This window comes from Musca domestica, unplaced genomic scaffold (genome assembly GCF_030504385.1).
Source record: "Musca domestica strain aabys unplaced genomic scaffold, Musca_domestica.polishedcontigs.V.1.1 29, whole genome shotgun sequence".
Taxonomy (NCBI): Eukaryota; Metazoa; Arthropoda; class Insecta; order Diptera; family Muscidae; genus Musca; species Musca domestica.
Window position 1 is genome coordinate 8,865,334 of NW_026712296.1, and position 26,609 is coordinate 8,891,942.

Here is a 26,609-nt window from a genome sequence, read left to right on the forward strand (position 1 = left end):
AAATGGCTCGTGAGCTAAACATATCGCAATATTATCAATAATTGCCGAATTATTGAAAAATGAGCTTGGGCTAAAGCCATTGAAATTCCAAAAAGTACAAGAACTTACACCGCAACAGAAAAAAATAGACTCAGTAGAGCTTAAGAGTTGTTTCACTTGGCCGAAAGTTGTGAACTGTCGAATTTGATTTTCTCCGATGAGAAAACATTCTTTACCCAGCAGTTTGTAAACAAGCACAATTATCGTGTTTACTTGCCAAAGAGGTCAGCTGAAAATGTGCACCTTCGGTTGGTCACCAGAACTCAAGCGCCGGCCATGGTGATGGTGTGGGCCGCCATAAGAGCCGATGGTCGCTCTTCGCTCGGATTAATCGTCCGTGACATCAGAATAAATGCCGAATATTGTCGAGAAAATATTGTAGAGGGTGTATTAAGGCCTTGGGCACGCAAACATTTTGGCCGCAGACCTTGGCCATTCCAACAGGACTCAGCACCATCGCACTCAGCACGCGCCACCCACGAATAATTACAAAATGAGGTACCTCGCTTAAGAAATCTCCGTATACCAATCCGTTGGACTATTATGTCTGGAGTATTTTGGAAAGCAAATTTGGCACTAAAAAATACTAAAGTGTCGATTACCTCAAGCCGGGTATGAGCCAAAATACCGCAGATCAACATTCGGGCAGCGTGTGACACTTTCATTGGCCGTTGAAGCCCATAACTCGTGCCAAAGGTGACCAATTCGAACAAATCTAAACTTATTCTAAAATTTGATGCTGTTTCCGACATTTTTTGCTTTCACTCAATAACATTTGCAAAAAAAATGTAAAAATTATGGCGTGTGACTTTGTTGCTGTTTTTTTTTTATCCCAAACTGTATGTTCAAAATCAATAGAAGGGTATTTGAACTATGTGTTGAACTATATAGAGCGTTCTTTAAAATGAACTTGTTCGGATAACTTTAACAATTTATTTTGTAGAATATCTTTATTCATAAATTCAAGTCAACAAAAATATGCCGCAAAATATGTCTACTGAAAATCATCAATCAATTCGTACACAAAAATCTCTTTACGAAAGCTTTAATTTGGCGAGCCATTATAGTTTGACAATGTTGAATAACAAATTACTTCAAAGTCAAAATACTTAAATCTCAATTACTCATAAAATTCCACACACCCTCACCCAAATATCTATCAATATCCAAACAACTAAGAGATGAAAGACATGCACTTACCTTACACACATAACAGTCTACATAGACACATATGCATATAGAAGTAATGAAAGATGCCCGGAAATCTTCCCCTGTTAAAACAATACTTGACAGTGACCTGTCATCATCATCCCACAACACATCATGGCTTGTATGGAGTCTTCAGCAGCGTTTGGAGGTAAGCGGTATGGGTGAGTTAATGGTTACTGAAACGTTTGACTAATGAAACTGTTGGCAATACTATAACGACCCCGTATTCATGGACATCCAGACAGACAAGGAACGCTCTCTGCACAGCCTATAAGAGTAAATGAAGTTCTCCCCCTTGTCATCCGTTTATGCATAAAGTTGTTAACAGTGATATTTGTAATATTGTTGTCCTTAGACTGGATTCGACTTTTTCTTTGCCAAGTAATGGTGGTTGGTACTCCTGCTGCTGCTGTTGCTGTAAATAGCTGCAACCGTGCTCCTTGTCAGAAAAGCTAATGGAGATATCGTCAGAACATGAAACCGTAGATTTTGGTCTTAAAATAGACTTTGATGGTTTTTGACATGGCTATGAAGTGGTACAGTGATTACATGTGCTTAAAATGTTTTATGGGATGGGAAATGGGATTCCTTGGATCATAAAAAAAACAAAAAAATTTATAAAACTCCGAATGCATTCGAGAATGAGAAAAGTCATTGTGAAAGTCATTTTGTACTTTTTCGAAGAAAATGTCACTGGGGACAAAAAGGCAGCGAGCCGTTATGCATATCTTGTAGACCTACCAGTAAGAAGATAACATTTCTATTGGGAGTTTATGTAAAGTAAATCATACTAACTATGACATTAATTGATTAAGTGTTTTGGGCTTTGGAGCACTTCAAATATGACATCGAATATAAAAAACTTATGGAAGCCTGATCTCAATCGATTTCCACTAAATTTAATATTTTTATGACGTATGTGATCTCGCGTACCATTGCTATAGAGTGATTCTGAGAGGGCGTGGCATATATATCGGAGCCATCCGAATCGCTTTCAATGAATTTGATGATCAATTTGATCAATCGGGTAAAGATACATAAATAGAAGCTATATCCAAATCGGACCTCGTTGCTTCAAATTTTGGCAGATGCATGTATATTTATACCAAATATTATGGTTATGGAATGCTTATTACGGCCGAGGGGGACTTTAATATCAACTCATATGAAACATATACAGGGTGAGATAAAAAAACTGCAACAAAATCAAACGCCATAATTTTTAAATTTTATTGAATGAAAGCAAAAAATGTCGGAAATAGCATCATATTTTGGAATAAGTTCAGTTTTATTTCGAATTGGTTACCTTTGGCATGAATTATGGCCTTTAAACGAAACTAAATGAAACCGTCAAACGCTGCCCGAATGTTGCTCTGCGGTATTTTGGCCCATTCCCGGCGAAGCGCTTGCTTGAAGTGATCGACACTTTGATATTGTTTTGTGCCATCCTTGCCTTCCAAAAACATCAAGACACAATAGTCCAACGGAATGGTATCCGGAGATTTTGGTGACCATTGTGCGCTGGAAATGAAGCGAGGAACCTCATTTTGTAACCACTCTTGCGCGTGCTGAGTGCGATGATGTTGAGTCCTGTTGGCCAAAGTGTTTGCGTGCCCAAGGCTTTAATACACCCTCTAGAATATTTTCGCGATAATATTCGGCATTTATTCTGATGCCACGGTCGATTAATACTAGCGGAGAGCGACCATCGGCTGTTATGGCGGCGCACACCAACACCATGGCCTGCGCTTGAGTTCTGGTGGCCAACCGAAGGTGCACATTTTCAGCTATATGTTTGTCTACAAACTGCTGGGCAACGAATGTTTTCTTAGCGGAGAAAACCAAATTCGGCAATTCACTACTTTCAGCCAAGCGAGGCAACTCTTTAGCTCGTTTGAGTCTATTTTCTTTCTGTAGCGGTGTAAGTTCTTGCACTTTTTGGAATTTCAATGGCTTTACCCCGAGCTCATTTTTATACCCTCCACCATACTATGGAGGGTATATTAACTTTGTCATTCCGTTTGTAACTCCTCGAAATACTCATGTCAGACCCAACAAAGTATATATATTCTTGATCAGCATAAAATTCTAAGTCGATTTAGCGATGTCCGTCTGTCTGTCTGTCCGTCTGTCTGTCTGTTGTAATCACGCTATCTTTCGAATGAATTGAGATAGATGGCTAAAATTTTGCACACATGTTTATTTTTCCAGTAGGCAGGTTAAGTTCGTAAATGGGCCATGTAGGTCCACGTTTTCATATAGCTCCCATATAACGGTAACCCCCCTATATTCGGTATTTTGATGATTTTAGCGACGTTATTCCACGGAATTGTTTCAAATTTGGTATTTGAAGTTCCAAATGGATACTACACCCTAAGATAGAAAATTGTCTGTGCAAGTCTATGTCTTCGTATAGCCCCCATATAACGTTACCTCCCGATATTCGGTATTTTGATGATTTTAGCGACATTATTCACGGGAATTGTTTCAAATCAGGTATTTGAAGTTCCAAATGGATACTACACCCTAAGACAGAAAATTGTCTTTGCAGGTCCACGTCTTCGTATAGCCCCAATATAACTGTACCTCCCGATATTCGGTATTTTGATGATTTTAGCGACATTATTCACTGGAATTGTTTCAAATTTGGTATTTGAAGTTCCAAATGGATACTACACCCTAAGACTGAAAATTGTCTGTGCAGGTCCACGTCTTCGTATAGCCCCCATATAACGGCAACTCGCTATGTTCGGTATTTTGATGATTTTAGCGACATTATTAACCGGAATTGTTTAAAATTTGGTATTTGAAGTTCGTTATAGGAACTACAGTCTGTGACAGAAAATTGTCGGTGCGGGTCCAGTTTCGAATTTGAATATGGTAATGGCTTATTTTAACAGAATTTTTTAAGGATTTTATTTTTTGAAAATTTCCAAATTCGTTGCAAATGGTGGAGGGTATTAAAAGTTCGGCCCGGCTGAACTTACTGCTTTTTAACTTGTTCAATATTTGCCGAGTGGAATGCTGCGATATGTTCAGCTCACGAGCCATTTTCGGCCACTGCGACGCGGGTTTCGATCAAGTTGCTTCTTTACTTTTCGATGATGTTACTGTTTTCTTCCATCCCCTTCCTTGACGTCGGGCTACGCTACCAGTATCACGATAATGAGTGATGGTATGAGGCACAAAAGACTTATTTGCATTTAAATGCTGGAGTGCTCTAAACACTTGTGGTTTTCCAACCAAATATAAAGAAATTACACTATCACGAATCCATCACGAATAAGATTTATTCTGGAAAATTCTCACAAAATTGCTTTTGTTCGCTTGTAAACAATATAATGAGCTGTCACTGGAATAATTTTAACAGCTTTCGGTCGAGTGACTTAGAAATGACAGCAGTGTGAAGTTGGTTGCAGTTTTTTCATTTCACCTTGTATATAAGATATATTGCTATATCTGAACAGAGTTTCATAAAATTTGACATAATTGTTTCACGACTAAATTTGGTAGTCTGTGATAAAAATCATCCCATTTATAATCGAACGAATACATATGGGGGCTGTATCCAAATCACCATCACTTTCAATGACAGAAAATTACCTAGACCTTCTACATGCCCCATATAATGCTATCTTCCGATATTTGCTATTTTGCCTATTTAAACCACTTTTTTCAACATAATTATTTCAATATTATTATTTTGGAGTACGCCATGGGCAAAGCCTTTTGATATTGCTATGATCTTAAAATACTTAAAGCTCAGTCGACAAGTTGTCTCATATTATTTTGATTTGTTGCTCAGATTTTCAATTAATATATTCAAAATATCTAAATAGAGACTAAAATCAATTTTTACTGACATTGCTCTAACGCATTGCACACAGGTTGTAAAACCACTGTTTTGTTGCCATTCTGTCTGACAGCATCACTGCCATTTGCTGATGTGTGCAGCAAAATGATGAATTATATTTGACATCTCGACTTACATATGCTGCTACAACAGCCTGAGTGGCTATGAGTATTTGTTTATATGGTTGTTGCTATTGTTTTTGTTTTCTTTACACTCCCGTCATTCGTATGTATGTGCAGCAGAGTAATATTTATATTTGGTTCACTACGTCCTTTGCCTAAGATAACATCCCCGTTACATACCAACAAACAAAAATAAACACCATGAGCTTCAACGTTATTTCGGTTTGAATATGTTGTTATATAATCTGCATGTACGTACGTATGCTTTGGACACTCCACATCGAGGGGAGTGTGTCTCAAAAGCTTTCATTATCATTAAATTTGAAAATCGACCTCTGGCCAAGTGTTTATTTCAAGAGTCGCGTGATGTTCAAGCATGCCTTTTTTCTTGTAAAACAATGATATGAGAATCAGTGATAACAATATTTTCAATTTTCGCTCCTGGCCTATATGTAAAGATTTCCACAGACAAAGTTGAACCATATTGATTTTATGCAGGAGATACCGGAAGTTGTGGAGCGATAAATTAAACTTTCACACTTAATCTAACGTTCCGAATGATACTAAAATGCACAAGATTTTAGAAAAATCGGACCAAATTTTTATCTTTTATGGGGGAGGTATACGAATCACCTGATCTACGTTCTATCTAAATATTAATGCGTGCTTATATAAAACATGTTTTGGAAACATTTTGAATCTTTATGAGAGAGGTAAGGAGTGGGTGTGCGAAATTTAAAGCAAGTGGAACGCTAACACATATTTTATGGGGGTTATTATTACTCAAATCTTTAGGTGGGATGCACAGAAAAGTCTTTTCGGAATATTACGATGTGCCAAATTTGGACTACATCGGTACTACATCAATATTATGTTAGGTTTTTTTTCCAAACTGTTTAACGTTGACGGTGAAGGTGTAAGAAGAATTTATTTGATACTGCCTATCTCCGAACGTGGTCTAAGTTTGGATTTTATCAAGTTTGGTCGGAGTCCGTAATTATTGTGCCGGACAGAAAGACAGATGGCCAGACGGAAAAACGGACAATAGACTGTGATGTTTCCAAAACCTTAAAGGCACATATCGGCTGGCATATTAAATTATATTATATATACCTTTTTTGGCCATAAATCTGAGGGTAAAAAAATCTGCATCCGTTTGTGACATCTATTAACCCTACGAAAATAAATAAGGTAAAACAGATAATACATGTCTGTTTGTTTTAATCCCATCCCACAAATTTCCAATAATGTTTTGGTCCATAAGGTTTCTTCATCGCCGTAGGACACATTTGTTCTCTGATTTTTATACCCTACACCACATAGTGGTAAGGGTATTATGTCTTTGTGCATTTGTTTGTAACATGGAGAAGGAAACGAGATAGACCCATAGTTACTTTTGAGAACCTTCATAGAATCACTTTCTGAGTCGATTTATGCATGTCAGTCCGTCTGTCCGTCCGTCCGTCCGTCCGTCTGTCCATGTATTCTTGTGAACAAAATGCAGGTCGCATTTATTATCCGATTGAGATCAAATTTTCCAAACAATATTTTTTTGGCCCAAGGACGAACCCTATTGAAATTGGTGAGAATCGGATCAAATTTAGATATAGCTCCCATATATATCTTCATCCGATTTCGGGTTAAATGTGCACCAAATGGCCAATATCAGCCCAAATGGCCCGAATTTTGGCACATGTGACCGAGATTAGCCTTAAAGCAAATACAACAAATTTGGAGAAAATCGGTTTAGAAACAGCTATAGCTCCCATATATATATTCATCCGATTTCGGGTTAAATGTGCACCAAATGTCCACTATCAGTCCAAATTACACCCAACCGAGTTCGGCCTAGAAGCAAGTATATCAAATTTGGAGAAAATCGGTTCAGATATAGCTATAGCTCCCATATATATCTTTCATCCGATTTCGTGTTTAAGCCTCTCACATTCGTAATATGCACTCCACAAGAATGATATTTGGTACCAGATATAAGATACAGCCCAGAAATAGCTGTTTGTAATTTTATCGAAATCGGTTCAGATTTGGATATAGCTCCCATATATATCTTCATCCGATTTCGGGTTAATTGTGCACCAAATGGCCGATATAAGTCCAAATGGACTGAATTTTAGTACATCGGACCAAATTCAGCCTAGAAGCAAGTATATCAAATTTAGTGAAAATCGGTTCAGATATAGATATAGCAACCATATATATGTTTCATCCGATTTAGAGTTTTAGTCCCATACATTCGTAATATTCACTCCACAACCGTGATATTTGGTACCAGGTATTAGATGGAGCACAGGAATAGCTGTTTTAAATTTTATCGAAATCGGTTCAGATTTGGATATAGCTCTCATATATATCTTCATCCGATTTCGGGTTAAATGTGCACTAATTGGTCAATATCAGCCCAAATCACCAGTCTAGAAGATAATACGTAAAATTTGGAGAAACCCGGTTCAGAGATAGCTATAGTTCGTAAAATGCACGATAGAATTAGATAGATTTTGATTTTGTACCAAATATCTCATAGAGCTCTGAAATGCCCTGTATAAACCTTTTTACGAGAGCTCTACTAAATATGCATAGTGGTGTAGGGTATCATATAGTCGGCCCCGCCCGACTTTTGAGCTTTCCTTACTGGTTATAGCCTACACCACTCTGTGGTGCATAACATGAAAAAGGAAGCGAGATAGACCCAAAGTTCCTTTTCATGATCCGCACAGAATCACATTCAGACTATATTAATGTCCGTCCATGTATTTGTGTACAAAAAGTACAGATCGTATTTATTCCCCCAAAGAGATAAAATTTTGTACAATCATTTGTTTCGCCTAAGGACGGGCTATGTTAAAATTGGAGAAAATCGGATTAGATTTGAATATACCTCCCCATACATATTTTCGTCTGCTTTGCCTTTTATTGTGCACCAAATGCATAATATTAGCCAAAATATGATGGAGTTTGGCACATACAACCTAATCGAGCTTGAAAGCAAGTATGTATCTGTTCAAATTTAGAATTGATGAAAATCGGTTCAGATATGGCTATAGTTCCCATAAATATATTTCATCCGATTTGGTGTTAAAGTCCCTCATATTGGTAATATGCACTATATAATAATAATAATAATAATAATAATAATAATAATAATAATAATAATAATAATAATAATAATAATAATAATAATAATAATAATAATAATAATAATAATAATAATAATAATAATAACAATAATAATAATAATAATAATAATAATAATAATAATAATAATAATAATAATAATAATAATAATAATAATAATAATAATAATAATAATAATAATAATAATAATAATAATAATAATAATAATAATAATAATAATAATACTAATAATAATAATAATAATAATAATAATAATAATAATAATAATAATAATAATAATAATAATAATAATAATAATAATAATAATAATAATAATAATAATAATAATAATAATAATAATAATAATAATAATAATAATAATAATAATAATAATAATAATAATAATAATAATAATAATAATAATAATAATAATAATAATAATAATAATAATAATAATAATAATAATAACAATAATAATAAAATAATAATAATAATAATAATAATAATAATAATAATAATAATAATAATAATAATAATAATAATAATTGGTACCAGATACCGGCTCAGATCGGTTCAGATTTGGATATTGCATTCATTCCATATCTTCCTCCGATTTCACGATATCTTCGTCCAATTTCACAGTTATTGTGCACCAAATATGACTAAATTGGATGGATTTTCCACATTCTACCGAATTTTTTAATTTTAGTGAATCTCGGTTCCCATCTATTGCTCTGATATATAAATTTTTAATATAGTTCTTATCGAAGTCATATCATGCACTCTTTAGCAATGTTAATTGGTATAAGAGGTGAAAATGCCTTAGTGAAATTTGGTGGAAATCGATTCAGGGTATGATATATCTTCCCTCGGAATCTTCTGTAAAGCCATAATATGCATTCAAAAAAGGTTCATAGTTGGTATTCACATAAATTCCCAATATAAACTGTTTTGTTAAGGGCACCTCTACTATATATGGATTGTGGTGTAGGATATCACATAGTCGGTCCGCCCGACTTTTGACCTTTCTTTCTTGGTTTCAATATAAAAATATTCCCTACATTAGCAGAAAATGTCTTACTCGCGGAAAATATATTTCTCCATCGGAGACTTTTCTTCAGTCTGTAAGGATATATTTTTTGTAGCACAATTTTTTTTATAGGGTAATATTTCTTTCTTTGGGAAAAATATTAGCTGCCAAGAAATTTGGTTAGTTTTATATTATTTTTTATTTAAGAAAATTTTCTCTGCCACTTAAAATACAATTTTTTCTCATTCTTTGAGAATTGGCTTAAGCCCCACAAAATATAATTTATTTTATAAACCCTTGTTTTAAATGTTTCTTTTTGTAATATACAACAGTTTTATTATAAGAAATAAGAGTTGTGTTTAATATTTTCTTTACAAAATATATTAGAATTACTCTCACTGATTATTATGACTTCTGAATAAAAACTTTCAACCCGACTTACCACGACTTTAATAGCTTCTATTGAGATAGGTAAAGACATTTCAAAAGCAATAGCACTACTTTGAATTTAATTGAATTAAATTTCACTTACACTCCGTCACAAACAAAGGACATACCCCGAACAAAGAAACACTTTGACTGAATGGACCATTCCAGTGCACCCACGGACAAACTCAAGGCAATAGAGACACGTTCGCAAACCCCCCTTAGAAAGCTTGCTTTCAATAACTTAAATGTCCCAAGAGAGATTAAGTAAGGCGTTAGAGCGTGCAAAGAACCCCCTTGCCGTACAGCTGACACCCCTCTTCTTCCAACAAACGGTACTCTCTGGCGGCAAAATATCATTAAAGATTTGAATCTAAAGCCACGAAATATTTGGCCAAACAAAGTGCAGTGGTTTTCCCTTTTTAAACTGAACCCAAATAAAGCAAGCACAGTCAGTGAACCCCTGTCGAAATAAAATCACATCTCCACCAGCGACTAGACGACGGGAACATTCATAACTCGCCCTCATCTAAAGTCTATAGACTCGCATCGGACATCGTACCACGGCGGTGGAGTTGGCAGCCATAGCGAAGGGCAACAATTAGATTTATGCCGGGCAACGTGAGCTGCATATGTTTATGACTTCGAGTTAACTGAACGCATAGAATGAACTACGCCAGAGTAGAAGAGGCAAAAACTTCCGGAGCACTTAAGTAGAGCTAGCCGTTCGCAAAACCAGCAAAAACGACCCCAGTTAACGCTGGCAAAAAAAAAAAAAAAAAAAAACTAAGGGCGTTCCAAATAGCATACAAATGGTGATGTATAAATTAGAAGATGTGGTTGCGTCTCCGCGTGGATGAATGTGCTTTTAAGTATTTCAGTTTTGGTTAACGAAAAAATAAAACGTTTACCGCTATGCGACACAATAAAAAACATTTACACAGCCACGAGGTAACGCATTGAGAATAAAATTGCCAGTTTGACTAAAAACGCTTTGAAGAAGTCAAAGTTGAAAAGAGAGGTGGTTTGCTAAGAAGGAGATTTACCGAAAAAAATTAAAGATTCTAATGCAACAGTTGTTTGGAAAAAATAAGCATTTGTCGAATTAGAATAAACTTTTGCCTCGAACTCCGGTCACTTTTTTCAGGTTTGACAAAACTCGTCAATTTTCTTCCAAAACGTCGAAAAGGCGATGGAGCCAACGTATTAAAGCTATATTTTAGATTTAATCCATTTCTATTAAATTTGACGGATGTATCTTATAGAGCATATGTTATGACTATTTATGGTAAAATCGGGTGAAGCTTATACATCGGAGCTATAGCCATATCTGAACTGATTTTCACAAAATTTGACGTTTTTACTTCCAGGAGCTATACAAAAAGTTGAACCGATTATAATCAATTTATATATATATATATATATATATATATATATATATATATATATATATATATATATATATATATATATGTAAAAAACAGTACTGAATAAACTGACTGAATAACCTAGAACCATGGTGCCTAGAAACTTGGTGTCTAGGCCTAGAGTACGTAGGTAGAGTACTTTTTTTACCCTTTTAGCACGATATTCCAAAAACCCAACCTTATACCACGGTTTTTGGAAATTACGCATCAAAAGGGTACGAAAAATGTACTAAGAATTGTACATTTTATATGGAACAAAAGGAATGAGCAACAATTCTGAAATTTGGAATGAGATAGAGATGGAATGCAGGATAGATGTACCAAAGGGATTTTAGGTAACGAAAAGTTCTAAAATGGTACCAAACTTATAAAATGATATCATTTGGTATTATGTGAACGGTTAGAGCTTTAAATCCGGTATAGAGAATTAGGGTTGGAAACTAAGTGTGATATATGAAGGTGGGTTTGGCAAGGCTACAAAGTGTGCGAACTAAATGCTGTGAAATTGTGTGTGAAAATGTACTAAATGGTACTAAATTTATAACAGTTTGGTTTTGTTCATGGGAAGCCTATACACATATGGATGGAGTGGTTTCGGAAATGCGTGCTAAATTGCACGAAAAGTACTAAATTTGATCTTGGTTGAAGGGATAGCGATAAAATTCTGAAATCTAAGATTTAGATTACTGATGGTATTTGGGTTTGAAATATTTCGGTGGCTTGACGATATGTTTATATTTGTACGAAACGCACTAAATGGTTCTAAATTTGGTATTAAGTAAGTATCTGTTGTACAATAATGGTACGAGAAGTACTAAATAGTACTAAATTTGGTATTGAGTGAAGGAATAGACCTAAAATCCTCAAATTTTAGATTGAGGTCTCTATTCTATATATATGTTATATATCTATTGGTATCTGCTATTGAGATATGATGGTGGTTTTGGAAATGTGTGCTATAATTGTACGAAAAGTACTAAATAGTACTAAATTTGATATTGGATATATTTGAAATGCTGAAATTTTGTGTCTGTGGTTTAGAGAATGAGCGGGGCTTGGATATGCGTACTATGATTGTACTAAATGGTACTAAATTTTGGTAATAGGGGAATTACAGAGCTGAAATTCTGAAATTTTATATTAAGGTCACTGTTAGTTTCTAGGGTTTTATTGTTATTTTTTCGGAAAAGGGGAAAACTTAAATAGTATATAAAACCATGAAAGTGCGAAAATTTAGTACGATGTATGGAGTTTTGGTTATAAATGTTGTTAAACTGTACAAATTGTGTATTTTGATTACACGAATTGTTGGAACGAATCTAAAATTTTAAGGTGGAACTTTCGCTGACGAAGTAACGTGTACTTGATTGTCGAACAATAAGTGCGACCTTACTTTGCCTACAAAATACATAGATAGACGGAAATATGAAGGTACATGCATTTATCGACTCTGAATTTGATTATTTGAAGATCATCAAAAGGAATTTTGGTTCTATCTCTTTTCCTCCAAAATCGCAACGATATTTATGCTGAAAGTCACTTTTGGGTGAGTCGCCGATTTTACATTAATGTGAATTTCTCTGGCATGTTTTGTTATACACCGGAGATATAATTAAATATAAATGATAGACTGCACATTTTCTCACTTGTACCCTATTGTTTTAAAAATTCCGTCTAAAACGGTTAAAACCCCTTTAAAAAGAGCGCTACTTCCATACACCGAGAACGCGAAATGCGGAATTCGAGTTAGATTGTAATAGCCGAGGAAGCATAAATAGTGTTGGAAATTCATAATAAAGGTAAAGGGTTCAGAAAATTTACGTTAAATATATGTATATCTGTGAATTTCAGATCGAAAAAGCAAATCCGTTTCCTCAACCAAGAATATATACGGGAAATATATAAATAACTAACTAATTAATTATGGAAACAAAATTCTACAAAATTACGTTCTCAACGCAAATTTCAATTTTATATTTCTTTCTTTGTAAAACTACCCTTACATGGCTCTGTAAAACTTTTACACAAACTTCCAGAGCTAACCCCCCATTTAACTCTACTAATATTTTGCATCATTTTTCACTTTATTGTTAGAAACGTGTCGGTCACGTCCCCGCATCCATCTCTGTGTGTAACCACCCACATTCCATATGTGTTGGCATTGAAATGACACATTCCGTGGCTGGCCTTGACAATCGTTGAAGTGGCTCATGTGGCAGTCGCAAAAAAGGGCGTTTGAGGTGTTGCATAAAATTTACACTAACGTAATAAAGAGCTAGATGACAATTGTTGTTGTCGTCAGTGACGTGAATTGGAAATATTTTCTAAACAGAAATAAACAAACGAACATCGTTCTGCACAGCTTGGCGAAGGGGTTGCAAATGAAGTAATGATTTTTTGTTTGTTTGTCTGTCCCCTCACACAACATTTCATTTTACCACTTCATCATCATAAAAGCGATTTCTTTGACATCGTTAGGAAAACACAGTGGGTTGAAGAAGTTGTAGGAAAAAAATTTCAGAATTGTGAACAAAATATGAAATTAAAGCTGATTCTTTTGGAAATGGCGGTAGAAACATTCAAAACTTTAAATGCCAAAAATCACGAGGTACCGTTATATGGGGGTTATGCCTAAACGTAGACAGATATATATTTCATTATACCCTACAACACTATGTGTTGAGGGTATTATAAGTTTGATTGGGCCAAAAATTATGTAACACCTCGAAATATTGATTTCCCACATAGGAAAGTATATATGGATCTTCCTAGCTCGCCGAGCTGAGTCGATCTAGCTATGTATGTCCGTCCGTCCGTCTGTCCGTCTGTCCATGTTAATTTGTAATCACGCTACAGGTCGCAATTATGGCCCGATCCTTACGAAATTTTGCATGAAGGTGGGGTTAAGGTCAGAATAGAACCCTATTTCTTTTGGAGATGATCGCCAAATGTTTAGGGGTTGAAATGGACCAAATACTGAAAAAATGTCGGATTTTGCAGTGGCTATACAGGTCGCAATTATAGACCAATCGAAGCGGAATTTCGCATGTAGCTAGAGTTAAGGGCGGGAAAGAAGCCTACCAATTTAGGTGGTCATCGTATAATATTTAGCGGGTAAAATAGACCATATCTTTTGTGTTGAAAAAATTCAAAATTTTTCATTAAACCGCGAATATTTTAAATCCCGGCGAAATCACAAAGCCATGACAAGGTTACTTCTGATCTTTACATTGATGTTAACATTCAAGAAATCAGATATATAGCAAAATATGTGCGATATATATGTTTATCAAAGAAGATATGCTTGAAAAACCTCTTATATGTCGAGAACGGCTGAACTGATTTCGACAGTTCTCATTAATTCAGAATGGCCTCTTGGCAGGAAAGAAAACACGTCTTAAAAAATCGCATAAAAATATCTCTCTAAAGATGAAAATATTGATTTTGTAAAATTTTCTCATATTTTTTCAATTTTTGTCATATTTTTGGCATATTTTCATTTTGAATTAAACATTTGGTAATATTTCTACAGCTAACAAAACTAAGTAGTGAGGATATCAGGATCAGATCGCATTTATGGCCCGATCCTTACGAAATTTTGCATGGGCATAAAATGAGGGTCAGAAGAGAAGCCTACTTTTTTTGGAGATGATCGCCATATATTTAGCGGTTGAAATGGACCAACAAAACTGCAAAATTGTCAGCAGGTTATAATTATCGCCCGATCCTCACGCACATTTGAATGGGGGTTACCGGTCATTGCAAAAGCCAAGCAGTTTTGGATGGCCATCCAAAAATATTCAATGTGCGAAATAGTTTGCCAACTTTTGTAGACAAAATACGAAAATGTCCATTCCAGTTTTTGGAGAATTCACAAATACAGGAAAGACGCACTTCTGACTATTTCGTTAACGCTGATTTCGTTGAAGAATATAGTCAAATGTCTGTATCTCATATAGATGCGTTTCAGTCAAAAACCAATAATAAATGTTAATCTTTTGCCACTTCTGAGAGATTATAGGTCTTTGGGAAATATTGGTTCCAGATCTAGGAAGACCATTTAAATTAGTTTAAGTTGCCATTATTCGAAAATTAGAGAACGAAACCTGATGGTTTTCTTTTATTTATTGTTTGTCACAATATCTTGTGGAATTCTTTCGATTATCTCGCCTATATAAACTGTATCGTTTATTATAGTGTTGTAGGGTATTCAACGGTCGGCCCCGCTCGACTGTAGCCTTTGCTTACTTGTTTTTAATAATTTTAGTATTAAAACATAATAAGATATTTATAAAAAGCATAATATCACCTTTTTAACATGGTTTTTTGAAAGACAGATCTACAACTTCTAATATTTTACAATTTGTGTGCAATGTTCACGGATTTATAAATAAACAACAAACTGATGCTATTTATACAGACTTCAGTAAAGCCTTTGATACCGTAGTGCATAAGCTATTGCTATATAAACTCGATACTATGGGTTTTCCGACTGCTCTATTAGGCTGGATTTCATCATACTTGGAGGGTCGTACCCAAAAAGTTATTTTCAATGATTCGTTTTCCAAAAATGTTGTTGTTTCTTCTGGCGTACCTCAAGGTAGTCCTTTGGGTCCTTTACTTTTTGTTCTGCATCTTAATGATCTCCCGGATCACATTCGATTCTCTAAAATACTAATGTATGCTGATGATGTCAAGCTTCACATGCATATAAATTCCCTTAACGATTCGACTTTCTTACAATACGATTTACATTCCCTTATAAACTGGTGCAGTGCCAACGGTATGTCCCTTAATTTTAAGAAATGCAAAAAATTTTCCTTGTTTAGATCTCAGCCAATACATTCTAACTACTTTATCGATTCATACAAATTACAAAATGTTGATTCCTTTATTGACCTTAGATCCTAAACTACCTTTTCATTTACACATTGACTTATGTGTTAATAAAGCCAAGTCTTTATTAGGTTTCATAAAACGCAGGTCTAAAGAGTTCGATGATCCATATGTCACCAAAAATTGTTTGTAAGCTTAGTTCGTCCAATATTAGAGCACGGATGTATTCTGTAGAGTCCTTTTTATAAATGCTATTCGGATAAAATCGAATCAGTTCAAGTTCAATTCCAGATTTTTGCTCTACGGGGTCTTAACTAGAACCCGTCAGAATTACAATCAGTAACCCATTGAAATCCTTATGTGTAATCTACAATAGTCTATGTAATAGTATTTGTTTAGGTAATTCGTTGAACTCTATTAAAAGATCTATTCTCCACGTGTGATTTTATATTTTCAATTATCTATTTTTTTACTTTAAGAAGCTCATTTTTGCGGCACCTGGTCTACATCTCCCTTTGCGGAACCAGTAGACTCAGCCTTTGAGCACTAGTTTTCAGAATGTTTAAGTTTATTTTTACTGCACTTAGTCTACGATTCCCTCTGCGAAAATAATAGACACAATCAATTGAAGAGTAGTCTTTGTTTAACAATTATTTTCACTTTGTTTATAAATGTTATATGTGTTATGTGTTGCTTTAATTCCTTTCTCAATAGTGTATTTTTATCCATTACTTTACTGGCTGATGTACTAGACTGTAGCTTGCACCACTAACTCACAAATAACCCACCATTCCCGGCCTTTGGTGTGTACGCGCTCCCTACCTATAGGGTGGTTGCCTCTCGGTCGGCAGGGGTGGGAATGAGAGGCGTGGGAACGAACGAAAAAAGAATATCAATGGCAAAATTTAAAAGCTCTACATTTAATAGTGAGACCTTACTTTATGGGATCTCCGACAAATACTACGTAGTGTTGCCACCTGAATGGCAGATTTATTTTCCCCTTAATTTTATTCTGGTGAGTATTGTGGCGTTTCCACTGCACTTCATTCGCTCTCTATTCGTTGATTGACCCTTAACTATGAAAAAACTACCTAAATCTTCACACAAAATTTCCTGAGCGAACACTCATATTTGTACATTGTTCAAATCACTCTCAGAACAACGAAAAAATATGGCCCATTCTTAATAAATGAGAGCATTTATCGAAAAAATTAATTATGACATTTAAAAATATAAAAATTTAACTAAATTTTAAAAATTTTTGGGAAGACTAAAAATTATGAATGAAAACTACAATGTTGAATGGCGTATGTACATTCAAACGAAAGTACATTTTGTTTTCTCTTTCATTCGAGGTACTCATTTTGTTTACGAATTGAAATTTCCACAGAAAACTGCAAACAAAAGAGGCAATATTTTCAAAATGTTTATATCGGCAGAAAAAATGTTCGACAAGTGTCTCTCCAGCGCAATTTAAAAATAGAAAAATACGAAATATGTTCAAAATGTCAACATTTACACATAAGTTGAAAACTTGAATGAAAATTGTAAAATTAATGATATAATAAATGTTTAGGAGAAAAACAATAATTTCATCTATTCATATTAGTGAGAATTTCATGTATATTCTTATAAATTCCAATTAAAATCAACAAACAAATTTTTTGAAAAGGGAATTAGGTAACTTTTTATTACGAATCGTACCGTATGAACGGGTTAATTCGTGTACATAACTCAGAGAGCGAACAACGTGATTGAAAGTGTAATGAGAACATAGCATATAATAAGATATCTTATGCGTCAATTGCATTTACAATCTACCCACTGTCCAAGCGAAACGCAAAGGAAGGGAAAATAACAAAAAGATGAAGGAGATTTACAGTTCTATGAATTCATATCACATTACACTACGGATATATTTCTATTTGTTTGTTTGTTTGTTTGTTGGCACAAATATACGAAGAGCGAAAAACAAAATTAACCCTCAATTGAGGTTGAAATTAATTAAGCGTATAATGCCATTACACACACACACACATTCACAGCTAGACATTTTCGACCCAGTCAGTTAGTCAATTTAGCCAAGCATCTGGAAACCAAGGGGTGGCCCTTGGTATGGAAGTTATCTTAGATAGCCCCATTATCAGTTTTGAAATGGCACATCATCAAAATGTCTAAAATTAATTATTTTGTTGCACACTTTTCCTTGCAACCCAATCGAAAGTGGGTGGTTTATGGTGGTTGTCCTTATATCAATTATGACAAAAATTATGAATTTGTCACATGACTGACAAATGACTATCAGCATTAGTAATAAGTAGCAAAATGAATAATGTGTTTGAGAATTACGTGAAAGTATGTTTCAAAATGGACGTTTCAAATGTTTTTTGGAAAATCAAGTTGGAGAATTGAAGTGAAATATTACATTTTTAAGTGTATATTGAGAGATATATTTGAAATAAATAATTTATATCAAGTGGTATAACATGTTTGGAGATTTTAGCCCTTATAAACCCGGACCTCAACAGAAGTATTTCATCTTACCAACCTCTAGCCTCTATATAGAGGTTAGTCCGTTTGTTACTCCTCGAAAAACTCATGTTAGACCCAACAAAGTATGTACATATTCTTAATCAGCGTAAAATTCTAAGTCGATTTAGCGATGTCCATCTGTCTGTCTGTTATAATTACGCTATCTTTCGAACGAGTTGAAATAGAGAGCTAAAATTTTGAGCACGTGTGTATTTTGCCAGGTTAAGTTTGTATAAAGTTCTTGTCGGCCCACGTTTTCGTATAGCCCCCATGTAATGGTACCTCCCAATATTCGGTATTTTAATGATTCTAGAGATATTATTCACCGGAATTCTTTCATATTTCTTATTTAAAAAAAAAATCGTATGCTGGTCCACGTTTTACGTATAGACCCCATTTTTTTAGCGACATCATCTACCGAAATTGTTTCAAATTTCGTATTTGAAGAACTGAATGGGCTCTACAATCTATGACAAAAATTACATATGCAGGCGCTCATCTACGTATAACCCCTATACAGGGTGAGATAAAAAACTTCAACAATGTCAAACAACAAAATTTTTACATTTTTTTTTTTAAATTTTATTGAATGAAAGCAAAAAATGTCGGAAATAGAATCAAATTATTCAACGGATTTTTGTTATATTTCTCATGTGAAGTTCACAATCAGTACTACTTTTGTCTGTGCAGGTCCGCGTCTTTACATAGACCCCATATAACTGTTTTCATTTAAGCGGTTCTTTCGAAGGATTTTTTTGAAATTCCTCAAATTTCCTGGAAATGGTGGGGTGTATTAGAGGTTAATAGCTGATTTTTCACTTGTCTTTATTTTAGTCCACATTTAAATCAAAACCGATTTAAGACAAACTCGGCAAATGTCTAAATGCCACATCGACTGAAACGTATTCGGGGAGTGGTAGGTATTTCTTTATTAAAGACAGTGTCCGAATTTATCCATGCTACAATGTTAATTCTAGAGGGTACATATTATTACGAAACAGTTTTAGACCCTAGGTCATATTGGACAAAATCAGTTTCAGGGCATTTGGAATCAATCACGCCTCTATAAAAACTACTCAAACTTTTAAACATAAACTGATTTGGTAATTTCCATCGTTAACCTGTCATTTTAAAAACATACTGTTTTATATATCTAGTTATGTATACTGAAAACACGTTTCGTAGATCCATAGTTTTTGTTGCTATGACAAAAATAAATTTGAATCACAACAATTTTAGACATATAATTTTCACAATTAAAAAAAAATATATAAATCTTTGTCCTTTATTTTAATATGCATAAAAATATATTTACTGTTACCTTTCGTTTGGGTGCTGAGACCTCCAATACTATGATGATTCCCACTTAGATTTGAAGCAACGCCCACGCCTGTCGCTGTGCCAGGTACACCACTGTCGGCAGTATTTGACGCTGAATTATTACCGCTGTTGGCACCGCCACCAACACCACCATTACTGTGGTGGCTGTGGTTACTTAGGCCCACAGCACCATTACCACCTGTTGTACTCAGATGACCATCATAACCATCCAGACGTTGTTTTATTGTAGGCATAAGTGACGCCTGCTGCACTGAACTCACAGCTCCCGATGCTGCCATGGAGGATGCCGTTATTGCTGATGTCGTGGTTCGTAGTCTGTTGCTGGCACTGTCGTCCTCATGATCCTTTTCCTCATCGGAGACCATGGCATCTTCATCTTCGGTACGATTTTTTGGTTCCCATGTCATTTTGTTCTCCTTCTTGAGACGTCTGCGAGCGTTAGCAAACCAGGTTGAGACCTGTGTCAGAGTCATTTTAGTGATTATTGCCAGCATGATCTTCTCGCCTTTGGTCGGATAAGGATTCTTCATGTGTTCGTTCAGCCACGCTTTCAATGTGGCAGTTGATTCCCGCGTGGCGTTCTTGCGACGTGACGCTAAATCATAACTGGCGCCATAACTGCAGGAGTAGACAATACGACATAGTGGTCCAGGTTCCATGGGATGACAATGCAAATAAATAATAAAAATAAGAAAAGGGAAGAAAGAAGAGATGAGTGAAAAACAAAGCAATGCCCATGTTAAGGTTTGTTAACAATCCTGCAACAATGTGCAATCTTCTGCTCTAGCCACAAGAAACGCTTGATTCAGATTTGGATTGGTATTGTTGCAAGCCATTAACACACAAGTAGGTGGATGAAAGTCGATTGACTTCAGCACAGTGTTGAAGTGTTAAATTTTGCTTTTAATACTATTGGTTAATAATATTGATTATTTTTATTAAAATTTTATATCATATAAGAGAGGACTCTAAAAATGTTTGTATTGGGGATTACGGAGCATTTATTTAACAGTGAGGATAAATTGTATTGAATTTGTTAAATGGAAGGACAAATGCCAGGCATTCGATTGTAACATTTTGGAACCTTGATCAAAATAGAACGAAAATGAAAGAAATTAAATATTAAACCAATTTTGTCAAATTTTGTCCGATTTTTGTTCCTATTTGAAATCTTGCCCTTTGGAAGACATGGAATTATAACTTTAATATATTCCTGGATATCACGATTCCATGTAAAATCAGTAGAACCCTTATAGATGAAAATTTATTCCAAATTAGGAAATTTCAGATCAAATCATGCCATATACGTATATTTTCTCTTAAAATTAACACTTCATACCTTAGAGAATATGTAGTGTCTTGTCAATAAACAGAAAAAGCGAAATGGCCAAAAATGCGATACTCTGCATCATATACTTTGAGATAAAGTTAAACCAGTAAGGAAAGCTCAAAAGTCGGGCGGGGCCGACTATATGATACCCTACACCACTATGCATATTTAGTAGAGATTTCGTAAAAAGGTTTATACAGGGCATTTCAGAGCTCTATGAGATATTTGGTACAAAATCAAAATCTATCTAATTCTATCGTGCATTTTACGAACTATAGCTATCTCTGCACCGGGTTTCTCCAAATTTGACGTATTAGCTTCTAGACTGAGTTCGGTCTTATGTACGAAAATTCAGGTGATTTGGGCTGATATTGACCATTTAGTGCACAATTAACCTGAAATCGTTAGAATAATGTGAAGAGTATGCTATGCTATGCTATATCCAAATCGGAACAGATTTTGATAAAATTAAAATCGACTATTTTTGGGCTTTATCTGATATCTGGTACCAAATATCATTCCTGTGAAGAATATATTGCGAATGTAAGGGACTTAAAGAGCAAATCGGATGAAACATATATATGGGAGCTAGAGCTATATCTGAACCGATTTTTACTAAAACTGGTGTACTTGCTTATAGGCTGGTTTCGGCTGAATTTGGCAAAATTTATGCCATTTGGGCTGATATTGACCATTTCATGCACAATTAACACGAAATCGGATGAAGATATATATGGGAGGCATATCCAAATCAGAACAGATTTTAATAAAATTAAAATCAACTATTTTTGGGCTTTATCTGGTATCTGGTACCAAATATCATTCCGGTGGAGTGCATATTACGAATGTGAGGGACTTAAAGACCAAATCGGATGAAAGATATATATGGGAGCTATAGCTATATCTGAACCGATTTTTACTAAAATTGGTGTACTTGCTTCTAAGCTGTTTTCGGTCGGATTTGCCAAAATTGATGCTATTACGGCCATTTGGTGGTCAATCACCCGAAATCGGATGAAGATATATATGGGAGCTATATCCAAATCTGAACCGATTGCGATAAAATTACAAACAGCTATTTCTGGGCTGTATCTTATATCTGGTACCAAATATCATTCTTGTGGAGTGCATATTACGAATGTGAGAGGCTTAAACACCAAATCGGATAAAACATATATATGGGAGCTATAGCTGTTTCTGAACCGATTTTCTCCAAATTTGTTGTATTTGCTTTAAGGCTAATCTCGGTCACATGTGCCAAAATTCGGGCCATTTGGGCTAATATTGGCCATTTGGTGGTCAATTAACCCGAAATCGGATGAAGATATATATGGAAGCTATATCCAAATCTGAACCGATTTCGATAAAATTTAAAACAGCTATTTCTGTGCTCCATCTAATACCTGGTACCAAATATCACGGTTGTGGAGTGCATAGTAGGAATGTAAGGGACTTAAAGATCAAATCGGATGAAAGATATATATGGGAGCTATAGCTGTATCTGAACCGATTTTCTCCAAATTTGATGTACTTGCTTCTAGGCCAAACTCGGTTGGGTTTGCCAAAATTCAGGTCATTTGGACTGATAGTGGACATTTGGTGCACATTTAACCCGAAATCGGATGAAGATATATATGGGAGCTATATCTAAATTTGATCCGATTCTCACCAATTTCAATAGGGTTCGTCCTTGGGCCAAAAAATATTGTTTGGAAAATTTCATCTCAATCGGATAATAAATGCGACCTGCATTTTGTTCACAAGAATACATGGACAGACGGACGGACGGACGGACAGACGGACTGACATGCATAAATCGACTCAGAAAGTGATTCTATGAAGGTTCTCAAAAGTAACTATGGGTCTATCTCGTTTCCTTCTCCATGTTACAAACAAATGCACAAAGACATAATACCCTTACCACTATGTGGTGTAGGGTATAAAAAGAACGTTTATATTGGGATTTTATTGAAACAGATACTACCAATCTTGAAACTTTTTTGAATGAGTATTATAGCTTTAGAATAGTTATAATTAGGAATCAGGGGAAAATAATACATGGCATATATATATCCAACTCTGAAGCTTGAAGGAGGTATTTGTACCTTTCGTAGCAAATAACATTGCTATAGAGTGTATAATGTGACTTATACCGGGTGAGATAAAAAACCAGTAAAGAAAGTCCTAAAGCCGGGCGGGGCCGATTTTATGATACCCTACACCACTTTTCTAATTTAGTTGAGCTCCACTTAATAATTAAAAGTTTTTATGGGAGAATTCAATCATACACGCTATGATTATAATTATAATTTAAAATTCAAAGGACTAACTATGCCGAAGCATTTGTATCTTTTAAATTCGGACTTGTATTGCCCATTTGGTGCGAAATTAATTTGAAATCAGATAAAAATAAATATGGGAACTATATCCAAATCTGAACCGATCTCGATAAAATTTGACAAAGATATTTCTGAGCTGTATTTGATATATTTCCCTGAATATCGATGTTACGGAGTGCATATTACGGATGTGGGTAACAAATACAATAAATCGGATGAACAATATATATGGGAGCTATAACTATATCTGAACCGATCTTCAAAATTTGGCATACTACCTTCTAGACTAAATTCGGTTGCATGTGCCAAATTCCATCCCATTGGGACAAATATTAGACGTTTGGTGCACAATAAATGGTAAATCGGACGAAGTTGTATATGGGAGCTATATCCAAATCTGAACCGATCTCGATAAAATTTAGCAAAGGTATTTCTGAGCTGCATTTGATATATTTCCCCAAATATTGTTGTTACAAAGTACATATTACGGCTGCGGAGGACAAAAATAACAAATCGCATGAACAATATATATGGGAGCTATAGCTATATCTGAACCGATTTGGCATACTTATTTTCAGGCCTAATTTGGTTGTATGTGCAAAATTCCATACTATTCGGGCTGATATTACGCGTTTGTTGCACAATAAAAGGCAAATCGGACGAAGATATATATGGGAGCTATATCTAAATTTTTACCGATTATCTCCAATTTCAATAGGGTTCGTCCTTGGGCCAAACAAATGTTGTTTTCAAAATTTCATCTCAATCGGATAATAAATGCAACCTGCATTTTGTTCACAAGAATACATGGACAGACGGACGGACGGACAGACGGACTGACATGCATAAATCAACTCAGAAAGTGATTCTATGCAGATCATCAAAAGGAACTATGGGTTTATCTCGTTTCCTTTTGCCTGTTACAAACAAATGCACAAAGACATAATACCCTGACCACCTTGTGGTGTAGGGTATAAAAAGCGCAACAAAGTCAAACGCCAGAATTTTGACACATTTTTTAAATTTTTTTTAAGTCGGAAATAGCTTCAAATTTTGGAATAAGTTTAGATTTGTTCGAATTGGTCACCTTTGGAACAAATTATGGTCTTCAAACGGCCAATGAAACCGTCACACGCTGCCCGAATGATGCTTGCTTGAGGTGACCGACACTTTTGTATTTTTTAGTGTCAACCTTGATTTCCAAAATACTCCAGACATAATCCAACGAATTGGTATTCGGAGATTTTGATGGCCATTGTGCGCTGGAAATGAAGCGAGAAATCTCATTTTGTAACCCTTCTTGGGTTGGCGCGGGCTGAGTGCATTGGTGCTGATTCCTGTTGGAATGTCTAAGGTCTGCGGCCAAAATGTTTGCGTGCCCAAGGCCTTAATACACCCTCCAGAGTATTTTTGCAATAATATTCGGCATTTATTCTGATGCCACCGTCGATTAATACGAGCTGAGAGCGACCATCGGCTGTGACGGCGGCCCACATCATCATCATGGCCGGCGCTTGAGTTCCGGTGGCCAACCGAAGGTGCACATTTTCATCTGACTATTTTGACAAGTAAACACGATAATTTTGTTTGTTTACAAACTGCTGGACAACGAATGTTTTCTCATCGGAGAAAACCAAATTCGCCAGCTCATCACTTTCGGCCAAGCGAAGCAACTCTTTAGCTCTTTTGAGTCTATTTTCTTTCCGTTGCTGTGTAAGTTCTTACACTTTTTGGAATTTCAATTGCTCATTTTTCAATGTTTGCCGAATGGAATATTGCGATACGTTTAGCTTACGAGCCATTTTTCGGCCACTGCGACGCAGGTTTCGATCAAGTCGCTTCTTTACTTTTCAAACCTTTTCTGCTGATGTTGCTGTTTTCTTCCGTCCAATTCCTTGACGTCGGGCTACACTACCAGTATCACGGTAACGAGCGATGGTACGAGACACAAAAGATTTATTCACATTTAAATGGTGGAGTGCTCTAACGATAGCCACTTGTGGCATTACAGCCAAATATAAAGAAATCACACTATCACGCTAGAATTGTATAACGAATAACTTTTTTTTTTTTTAAATTCTCACCAAAATGCTTTTGTACGCTTGTAAACAATATAATGAGCTGTCACTGGAATAATTTCATCCGCTGTCGGACGAGTGGCTTAGAAATGGCAGCAGTGTGAAGTTGGTGGCAGTGTTTTCATCCCACCCTGTATATACTTTCCCGTGTGGGAAATCAATATTTCGAGGTGTTACATAATTTTTGGCCCAATCAAACTTATAATACCCCCAACACATAATGTTGTAGGGTATATATATGGAATATGACCAATATTTAAAATGATTTCAAAAATATTGAATATGTTGGTTACACTGTGCAAATATGGCAAATAGCTTTGACCCACATGACGTCTTTTGTATCCAGGGAACCCCCCATCTGATTTGTATAAGACACATTAGCAATACACCGATGAAGTCTTCTTGTTGGTTTTGTTACTGTGCGTCTCAATGTTGGTGTCTAAGAGTGAAGCTGATATTTTACAGCGCTAACTTTTCATTCTCTATCCCATATACGTTTGGTGGCAAAATATTCATATTTTTGAAATTTTTGATGTTGATTCATAACTATATTAAGACACTGCGCCAAGCAATTGATATTCTTGTGTTATACTTTAGAACTGTTACGAGTGTTTTCTGGGACATTGGCGACTGAATAAGCCCTGAAAGCTTTACGGCTTAAGTTCGCAATATATGGCAATATCGGTTCATCCACGGTAGACAGCCATGGATTTGCAATTTTATATGGTTTCTGGCCAAAACGTATAATGGTCACTATTTTTGACTCAGCAGGTGTTGGTCATTGTGATGGATTTTTTGCTGCGCTTATTTCGTTTCTGCGTACGTTTCGATTTTCCTTTTCTTCTTCGGTATAACACTTTTACGTCACTTTTTTTTTGGTGGTCAGTCTGTGGGCACATTGGATGGAAGATGTACCAC

General features: G+C 35.3%; 1 protein-coding gene across 1 annotated transcript in view; it reads right to left on the reverse strand.

The window, feature by feature from the left end:
• The window catches only part of LOC105261815 (homeobox protein caupolican-like), a 196,892-nt gene that overhangs the window by 24,551 nt on the left and 145,732 nt on the right, over positions 1–26,609 (reverse strand). The window contains exon 5 of the mRNA XM_059124440.1: positions 19,925–20,562. Coding sequence (XP_058980423.1) covers positions 19,925–20,562 — 638 coding nt within the window. The remainder of the gene's footprint in view (positions 1–19,924; positions 20,563–26,609) is intronic.